Genomic DNA, 9,396 nt, shown 5'->3' with positions numbered 1-9,396 from the left:
AGCAAAAGTGTCTTACAAAGCTGGTGGATTTTATTTAGTTGGTTTATGGAAAAATTCTCTTTTTTTCATTTTTGAAGATTTAAGATAAAATTTCAACATGACCTTATTGTTTATGGTGACTGACATATGTCATATTATACAAACCAAAGAAAATGAAGACATTGTTTACAGGTTTTTCTTCACAGGTTTTTCTTTATATTGTTTGAAGGTATCTCTCTCATCTATTAATTTTGTGTGTGTCTGAAATAGTCTCTAAAAAATGTGACAAAAAAGAGGTTTAATCTAATCATAGTTCTCTTTTAATTTCATTTTTCCATAGTAATTTTCAGGTTTAAAGGTTATGAATATCAGCACAAAATATCAGTTCTATCAGAATCATTATCGACCTTGAAAAAAAAAAAACATATCAGTGGAATCCTCATGTTATGTTTTATGAATGCATGTTTGACTCTTGCTATGTAAAAGGCTCAGGTCGGAGCATGAACACTAGAACACTGAACACTAGAGGGCGCCAGTCTTCACGAGTTGGTGAAGTATAGAGGTTCTCCATGCACTGCACTGCAAATTAGCTCCATGCAAATTAGCGCTGTATGATAACCAGTTAAGTTCAAACAAGTGGCAGCGACTAGGCGCAATAAACATGCTGAGCAATCACATGAGAGCAGGCTGGAAATAGGGCGTATGAGGTGGTTTTTGCGGAGGATTGTGGCGGTGGTATGAGGTGATATGCTTCCAACTAACTACACAGAAACAGGTGGAGAACGTTTCAGAAACACTTCAACACAACTAACTCAGTGCAGTAAGGAAAATATTGATTGGAGGATGCGGGCATCGATCCCGCTACCTCTCGCATGCTAAGCGAGCGCTCTACCATTTGAGCTAATCCCCCTTCACATTGTAAACATCACATCTCAAAACAAATAAAACAAATATAACATGATTACAATACAAATAAACATTTCATGTAGTTGTAATTTTCAGTACATGATTCACGCAAAACATCGAATATGTAACCAAAGTAAACAGGCAACAAACTGCTACATTTACTGAATAACTTTCGATAGGCAGCGTGTCTGTCATGTGTCGTTTCTCCGCCAATTAGAGCCTCCCACCGCGGTTAAACGCCACACTACCAGGAAGTGAATCACCTGACAAAAATGAAACATTGCAACCTTTTTGCATGTAGCTGTCATTTGTAGCTATTTATTTCCGCCTCAATTCCCGACACGATTTTGAGACAAATCTGGCACTTCGGTAGTCATACAGTAATTTGTGTGTTTGCGCCGTCGTTTTGGAGTTTGTACCACGTTGTTTATCCGGAGTCAATGGCCAGTGGAATCCCAGATGTGTCCGAGCTGGTGGCTGAGGCTCGGCGCACGTACGAGGAGGTTTTCGGGGGAGAGGCAGCCAAGGTGGCGGTGTGCGCCCCTGGAAGAGTCAATCTGATAGGCGAGCACACCGACTACAACCATGGATTCGTACTGCCGATGGTAATATTACAGCACTGGGAGTTTGGGTGTCATAGCAAACGCACAGTGTGTCTTGGCTGAAACATGGATTGCTTGGTTATTGCTTATAATTCAAATTGAGATGATAATATACACTGGAAATGTGCGTGAGCGTCTCTCAGGCTCTTTGGTATTCCAGCAAGGAAGCATAGGTACCTGAGAGTGGCTCCCCACTATGAGTGACCCATCATACTAAATCACTTCAATAATCTGCCAGTTTAATGGTCCCCTGCTCAATGACAAATGTATACTCCTCATGTAATATAACCAAGTATCTTTTATAACTCTTAACAATCCACTTATCAAGTTGCCTCTAATGTGCTAAAAAGCAAATAAAAGTAAATAAACATTTTATTGTCTAAGAATAGGTTTTAGTCTCCTTATTAGTCTCCTTGCACCAGACTACACCCTCTTGTGGGCACTGTGAGCAGTTCAAAGACCAAAACTGACATTTTGTTGGAATATAGTGCTGCTGTGGTGGATCTCCTGCTTTTGGCATGCTCAGAAATTGGGTCAGCCACTTAGCTGTATGTTTTGGTCTGCTCTGTGTGCCAGGCGCTGCCCCTGGTGACGGTGGTGGTGGGGAGTCCAGCCTCCGGCCAGAGTGTCACCGTGGTAACAACAGCGAAGGATGTTGAGGAGCCCAGGAGAGTGGACTTCAACCTGCCCAGCTATGGCTCACCTCTGTCTCCAGGGTCACCCGGCTGGGCAAACTATGTGAAGGGCGTTGTGCAGCATTACAGGGGTAAACACATGAGTAATGAAAGACCTGATCTGTTATGTGTAAAACAAATATTACCTGAAGTGAACTGAAGACCTCTACAATGTAGCCGTTTTGTAGAATTTTGTAAAATTTGTCAAAATCAGAAATACTTGATATTGATCCCTGAGGAGAAATTGAGTCAGTTGCAGTTGATCAAATTCTCAAGAGAAGAATATGTTGTAAGCATAAGTGAAGTTATGAGAAATAGAAATAGAAAAAGTAATAAGATATAAAAAAAAAATGCATGCATTAGAAATTTGAAAGAAGTATGTGCATTATGTATAAATATGTGCACAAATCCTACTTGTGCATTAATCCTAGTTGGTAAGAAAGTGTGTGCATTATGTATAAATATTGCATTAATTCTACAAAAATGTTACAACAATAACTACAGAAAAGAAACTGAGCATATGTAAAAAGTCAACCAGTGATTTATTTTAGTATCCATTTAAAAGTCACATTTATTTTTTTAGCTAGGAATCTATTTGTAATCAAAGGTATTGCTTTTGTTGAATGGCTGATGTCTCAGTTGTTCATTGGCTACGTTTTTGGTTACACAGTGAATCGTAACACACTGCTGTAAAAGTGCATGAAAACATACAGCATACATTTGTTGATCTTACTGATGCATAATATGCATTATCTGTCCCTCCGATCCTTGCAGCTCCCCCTGTCCCAGGCTTCAGGGCAGTGATAGCTACCAGTGTCCCGCTGGGAGGAGGTCTGTCCAGCTCAGCCTCTCTCGAGGTGGCTTTCTACACTTCCTGCAGCAGCTCAACCCAGGTCAGAGTCTGATTTGGTTAGACTATTGTGGGTTCACTAGTCCCTAGCTGTGGTACTGGAGGTGGACTACAGCGACTGGAAGATGCAGCATTTTCAGTAAAAGGCCAATATGAAGCTGACGTATTGGCAAACTGATATACTGGTTTAATTGTTACCATTGTCAAACTTCATGTGAAAACTGTTTTCTCTTGAAAGTTATTTCATAGCACTTTATATGAGATCAAACGTGGACCTACCTCTTTGTTACCTTCTTCTACAGATGATGGGGACAATGTGGCAAAGGCATTAGCATGTCAGCTGGCAGAACACACCCATGCAAGTGTGCCCTGTGGCATTATGGACCAGTTTGTGTCTGTTTTGGGCAGGGAGGCTCATGCTTTGCTCATTGACTGCAGGTAATGTAAGTGTCTTTGAGCGATCAGTAAACTAAAGAATGTTCAGTAGCTGTGAGAAGATTGAGTCTCGTGTCAAGTCTTTTTTGTTTGCATGTTGTCCCATGTGAGAGACACCGAAGAAACCCTACAACTTTTGTTTCTACCACTGTCATCATGTACTTCTTTGTTGTTTGCTTAGGTCCCTGGTGGTGACCCCGGTTCCACTGGCAGATCCAGGCCTGGTCATCCTCATTACCAACTCCAACGTCAAACACTCTCTTACTGGCAGTGAATACCCAACCAGACGCAGACAGTGCGAGGAGGCGGCTTCCATCTTGAGGAAAGCCAGCCTTAGGGATGCTACCTTGAAGGATCTGGAGGGTACGAAGTGATCATGTCCCGTCCATTCCATTGCCCTGCCCCGTTGTATCCTATCTTGTCCTGTCCTGTCCATCCCCTCTGTTCTATTCTGTTAAGGGCTGACATAACTAAAAGCAAGCTAACTTTGGTTTTACCTCCTCTGTCCTTTCAGAGGGTAGAAATCAAATGGACGATGTGACGTATCGTAGAGCTCGTCATGTGATTGAGGAGATAGAAAGAACTGTCCAAGCTGCCGAAGCGCTGAAGAGAGGGGCTTACAGAGAGTTTGGCAAACTTATGGTGGAGAGCCATAACTCCCTCAGGTAGGGCTAAAGCAACTGCAGCGAACTTGTTTATTCCGTTGACCCTCTTCAACAAGAAATCCTCTGATGCTGATGGTGTGCAGTAACTGTACAACAACATGGCTTTCTGTCTGTTTGTCAGAGATTTGTATGAGGTGAGCTGCAGGGAGCTGGATGAGCTGGTCTCTGCAGCCATGGAGGTTGAGGGGGTGTTTGGTAGCCGGATGACAGGTGGAGGATTTGGTGGATGCACTGTGACTTTGCTGCAGGCCCATGCCATCGACAGGGCCATACTCCACATACAGGTGAGTATCCACATGTTCACTTGCACATACCATAAATGGAGCATGTTTACATAGCATTTTTGGATGAATTGAATACAGAAAAACTCAGTCCAGATAGTATGAAACCAAAACCTGCTGCCACTAAGCATTTAATGAAGGGTGCACACACAGTCATGGTGTTTTTAGGTGTTTGTGCATTTCTAATACATTGTCAGAAGTGGTAGTCATTTGTTTTTACTGTGCTTGTGATAGTTACTATAGCAAAGTAAAAGTGAAATAGACTATTTTATGGGTTTGGTATAGTTTTCAGCCCTTAAGGCAGTATAGACTAAACAATTTGAAAGGGTGTGTAGGTTTGCGATATCCGTTGTGCACTCATAAAATATTGCTCCAGTCTGAGCTATTCTCATCCTCCTCTGTTGTGGTGGAACATGATACAGCATGTGCAAGAAAGTCTGTTTTGCTGTTATTTAGTCTGGAAATTTTCTGTTTGTATTTTTTTATCGACGGGAAAATATTTGCTGTCTGAGGGGTAATTCGATCGGCCATTGTTCATTTGTTCACTGAGGATAAAAAGCACTTTTCACGGGTATGGCTGTCACTTTAAGGGGGGCATTTCAGACAAATTGCCCAGTCCCCCGTGTCTTGCCCAGACAGCCCCAGAGTGTGTGTGTTTGTGTGTGTGTGAGAGAGAGAGAGAGAGAGCGAGATCAGGGGGTATGAGCTGAGAATAAAAGCGAGCTCCGTAGAGACGGAGCCAGAAGTGTCCCGTTATTAGCATGCTGGTCTGGTCACTGTGGCCCTCGCTGCCTTTCTGCTTTAACACAGTCAGACTGGGCTTACGCAAGAGGCCTTCTGTTGGCTGGCTCCACTGACAACATCCACAATCCTATGGAAGAGCAATCAACAAGGACGTAAATTTAATCACAGAAAATCATGGGAAGCTGCAACTGAAATCCAAAGGAACTGCGAAGATGATGAGTTTGCTTTTACCCAATAGATGGGAGCAAAAGAACAAAGGCCTTTGTAGGTTTGGGACCCAGGTTTTATAAATCTTAAGCTTTGGAAACAGACTTGGCAGATTTCCTTGCATCTTTCCAAACTCAGCCGTATCCCGGCTACTGCTTTGCCTCGCCGACTGTCAAAGGGAAAGAGTCTCTCTTGGAGACAAAAGACACACTTGAAACTTCCACATCCCTCAGTCTGCGGCATTCCGGACCAGAGCAGAAGGATCCTTATTCTCACTTCAACAACATCCACAGCACAGACGAAGTACAAAGGCCAACAAACCCAGAGGTGAAAAAGCATCGTAAAGATCATAAAAATCTCTCTCACCTCCAAGATGCTGAACCTCAACTCGCCGGACAGCAACAGCAACAGTAACTCTCTCCAGGACCCTGTGTCGTTGAATGTAGGGGGAGAAATCTACACCACAACACTAGACACTCTGACGCGTTGCCGTGACTCGATGCTAGGCGCAATGTTTACCGGACAGATCCCCGCGCTCAGGGACAAGCGAGGGAACGTTTTCATAGATCGCGATGGCAAAGTGTTCAGGCACATTTTGAATTACCTGCGTTCCAGCTCCCTGGATTTGCCGGATGGTTTTTCAGAGCTTGCATTGTTGCGGAGAGAGGCGGATTACTTCCAAATACGCCCCCTGCTGGAAGAGATCCGCCGCTGTGAGGCATCTCTGCCCCTTAGCCTAAGAGGAGGGCCGCTAGGAGCTATGCTGATGGTGGACGTTGACTGCAAGGTGTGTGCATTAGGATTACACCAACACATCAGATTAATGATTTTCCAGGCCAATATTAGTCTTTCATTTAAAACCGGATTTTAGCCAGTCATTGTTGTCAACCTCTGATGTGGCTTGTCGGATTACGTAGTTACTATAGAATTCACTAATATCACATTGCTTTTTTCAATTGGAAGAACTTCACCTAAATTGATTCTATTGGGACATTTTGATTGGATTCCTTTTAAGAAAGCATAAATGTGTAATGTTTATCCATATATGCATTATTAGTATCCTGGATTTCAGTAGAGATATTTAGTGTTCCATTTTCTAAATGCTGTTTTAGAGGCTTTTAACCTAACAAGACAACAATTCTTGAATTTTTCTAGACTATTTGAGCTTGATAATATAATACTGATATTGGATATTGAGTATTAACACAAAGTATTTCCTGTTGACATCTTCAGTTTTAATATATCAGCATTGGTATAAGCTTTCAAAAACTTTGTGCATATCATTTGAGATAGTGTTTATGTTAGCAGAAAACAAAGTGTGTGCATTTGTGTGCACGTTCAAGGACATGGAAGGACCAGTTCTTTGTTTGTGTACACTTTGCAGAACATGTCTTCAGCATGTTGTACCATCTCATTCCAGGTCCGCGTTCTCCACTTTAACTTGCGTCGTGGGCCAGAGAATTATGAGCTTCGCACGTGCTCTGTGCGTGTCTTCACTGTTGACCTCTTTTGTACCTGGAGGGCTTTCTTGGCTCTGCTTTGTGAGCGATTCTCCTATCGGACGTCCCAGGGTCTCACCACCCCCCATCCATGCAACCCGAGGCAAAACAGGCTGAAACTAGAGTGGGTGCCCAGGCCTGACGAACTACCTCAGGACCAGTATGACAAGCAGCGCTACCGTGGTCTAACCGTCTCCGACCCCGAGGTCATGCAGGCTCACTGTGATGACCTCATCAGCCCACAGCGGAGCCCCTGCGAAGTCACAGATATGCAGCGTTTTGTGGAAGAGCTGCTGACAGTGTCTCTGGCTGAAGGGTTCAAAGTTGATTTGGTGACTCCTGACCCTGCGGACATTCTTAACTGCACCTCGCTTCGTCTTGTCAAGTGCTGAAGATGGTCAAGAGAACAAAGGAAACCTCTAGAACACAACAAGTTGACAATAACAGAGAGTTGCTAATAGCCACAAGTTAACCTGTTACCCGTAGGACTTGAAGTCTTTAACTCATATCTCATTCTTAACAAAGAACATATTGCTCAATAACTCACTCTGTGATATGGAAATGAAAGGGATTACAGAAGATGACCAGTAAATATCTGAGGCATCTTTTCCAGCCTCAGTCTGATCATCTATCTTAGATTTAGAAAAACTATTACCAATAGTAAACTTGTAATTTAGTAAAGCTATGTGAAGTAATTTTTCTAAGTGCCAACCAGTCTTACAATGGACATTTAGAAGTAACTTTGAAGTTCTTAATCATTCCTTGTCTTGTTTGTCCAAAGTTTCAGAAATAAGTTCAATATCAGATAGACTGGTCCAGTTGGTCCAGTAGCTTCAGTGCCAAATAAATGAATCCTATAAATACCATTCCTTTTTCCACCATCTTTACCCATCTGCCCTTTAAGTGAGATAATCATCCAGGGGAAGTTAGATGAGTTATGGATTGAGTATGTATTTTTAGCAAGGAGGAAGCAGTATTAAAGGAAGTATGCAGGAGGAAAAGATGTGCATCAGTTGGAGAGGAAAGGTGGCTGTTTGGGAAAACGACCCCCGCAACTCTTTCCTCTTGACGGCTCCTCAAACCTCCTTCCTGGGCTGTGAAGAAATTAGATGAGCATGAATGACTCTGCAACATGCATGCATGTATGGCTGTAAAATGGTTGTGCATATAATGCAAAAGAAGCTTCAGTACAGTCAGTAAAAGCTATGAGACTTAGCAACCAGATCATTAAGTATATAAATATTTTATGCATTCATAGTCAAAATCATGTTTATTTTTCATTAACAGGAGCGATACAGCGGAAGCCCAACTTTCTACATCACTGTTCCTTCAGAGGGAGCCCGGGTTCTCAGTCTTTCCTGACCTGAAATACTGTCCCAGTACATCTCTGCTGAATGCCATTCGTTCAAAAGATGCATTCCTCTTGTATCGTTTACAATTTGATGAAGTTGTTTTCTCAGACAGCTTTGATTTAATTATTACTGTTATAATAAGGTAGAATGAGCACAAATGAGCTATGAAGGAGACTTGGCTGCTCAGCTGACATACTGTGTGAAGGGAAAAAGTGCCTTGATAATAAAAACGCTGTGTGAGTGCTGTGTCTGGCAACAAATGAATCAAACTCTACCCCTCCGCCTCCCTTCTATTACTTATATGTGTGCCTGAAGTATCTAATGTTTAATGTCTTAATTATTTATACCAACTATGTGCAATTAAGACGATAATGTAACATGGTAGGCCAAATTCTGTTTATTTGCATTGTGCCTTAAACAAAACTCTTGATTAAATATTTTTATTTTTACGTTTGTAACAAATTCCCTTTGAAGACGAATGATATTTTGCTCAATAAAGCTTTTGTTTAACTTCATTTTGGATTTCAAGTTTGCTATGTTGCACAGAGGATGTTCATCCTGCCAGCGTGCTGCCTTCAATTACTGTAGGAAATGCCGCTATCATAAATTTACCGCCCATGAATTATCAAATAAAGTTATGCACACGGCGTTTGTAGTGGAACGGGATTGTGGTTATAGTATGCAATCCAATTATAAAGTCTGAAATGTATTGAAATGTTGTTATGCTGGATCATATGGATGCAGAGTTTACCAGTGTGTGCGCTCACGACTGTAAACAGTATTATGTTTTACGAGGTGTGTGTGTTTACCAACTCAGCCCACTTTCCCCAGTGTTGAATGGAGTTTGGTGCAATGCTGTCTCTATACAGCATTGCTGTGAAGTACATGATGTTTGTTTCTATTCTCACCGTGTTAACATTCATTTTCTAATCATTATACAGCGGTGGCTGCACAAACTCGCTTTGTCGGTTTGATTTCTAAAATAAAACAACCACTTCTAATGGCATACTTTGCTAATTTCGAGCCAAAATTGCGATTTCTTTTTTTGTTTGTTTTTTGTACTTTTAAGCACATACACATACGTATATCCTTCACAGTCTGTAACCATGTGCACGCATGGATATAATTGGTTAGGTTATTTTCCACTGCTGTTTAACTGTTATTAGTTAGGTTATTTTCCACTGCTGTTTAACTGTTATTCA

General features: G+C 41.9%; 2 protein-coding genes and 1 non-coding gene across 3 annotated transcripts; 2 read left to right on the top strand and 1 right to left on the bottom strand.

Annotated features, from left to right (window-relative positions):
* Positions 1 to 816: 816 nt before the first annotated feature.
* trnaa-agc (transfer RNA alanine (anticodon AGC)) lies at positions 817 to 889 on the bottom strand. The gene has a single exon. It is a non-coding gene; the product is annotated as a tRNA-Ala (tRNA).
* A 234-nt stretch (positions 890 to 1,123) lies between these two features.
* Positions 1,124 to 8,709, top strand: galk1 (galactokinase 1). Its single transcript, XM_030078638.1, is given in 9 exon segments — positions 1,124 to 1,490; positions 2,064 to 2,253; positions 2,936 to 3,028; positions 3,031 to 3,054; positions 3,314 to 3,449; positions 3,628 to 3,809; positions 3,961 to 4,111; positions 4,233 to 4,395; positions 8,130 to 8,709. Coding segments are annotated over 9 exon segments (1,179 nt in total). The 5' UTR covers positions 1,124 to 1,325; the 3' UTR covers positions 8,205 to 8,709.
* LOC115378389 (BTB/POZ domain-containing protein KCTD21-like) lies at positions 4,789 to 8,068 on the top strand. The gene is made up of 2 exons (XM_030078639.1): positions 4,789 to 6,130; positions 6,764 to 8,068. Exons 1-2 carry the CDS (start codon positions 5,717 to 5,719, stop codon positions 7,232 to 7,234), a joined length of 885 nt encoding a protein of 294 aa, XP_029934499.1. The 5' UTR covers positions 4,789 to 5,716; the 3' UTR covers positions 7,235 to 8,068.
* Positions 8,710 to 9,396: the final 687 nt, after the last annotated feature.

The sequence above is a fragment of the Myripristis murdjan genome, chromosome 19 (genome assembly GCF_902150065.1).
Source record: "Myripristis murdjan chromosome 19, fMyrMur1.1, whole genome shotgun sequence".
In the NCBI taxonomy this organism is placed as follows: Eukaryota; Metazoa; Chordata; class Actinopteri; order Holocentriformes; family Holocentridae; genus Myripristis; species Myripristis murdjan.
This window is presented reverse-complemented; position numbering and strand designations above follow the sequence as displayed.

Bases quoted from the DNA above. Each gene is read 5' to 3' on its own strand.
- LOC115378389 (XM_030078639.1), top strand. From the start codon at position 5,717: ATGCTGAACCTCAACTCGCCGGACAGCAACAGCAACAGTAACTCTCTC. The intron at 6,131-6,763 runs GTGTGTGCATTA...ATCTCATTCCAG, and splicing joins TGGTGGACGTTGACTGCAAG to GTCCGCGTTCTCCACTTTAA.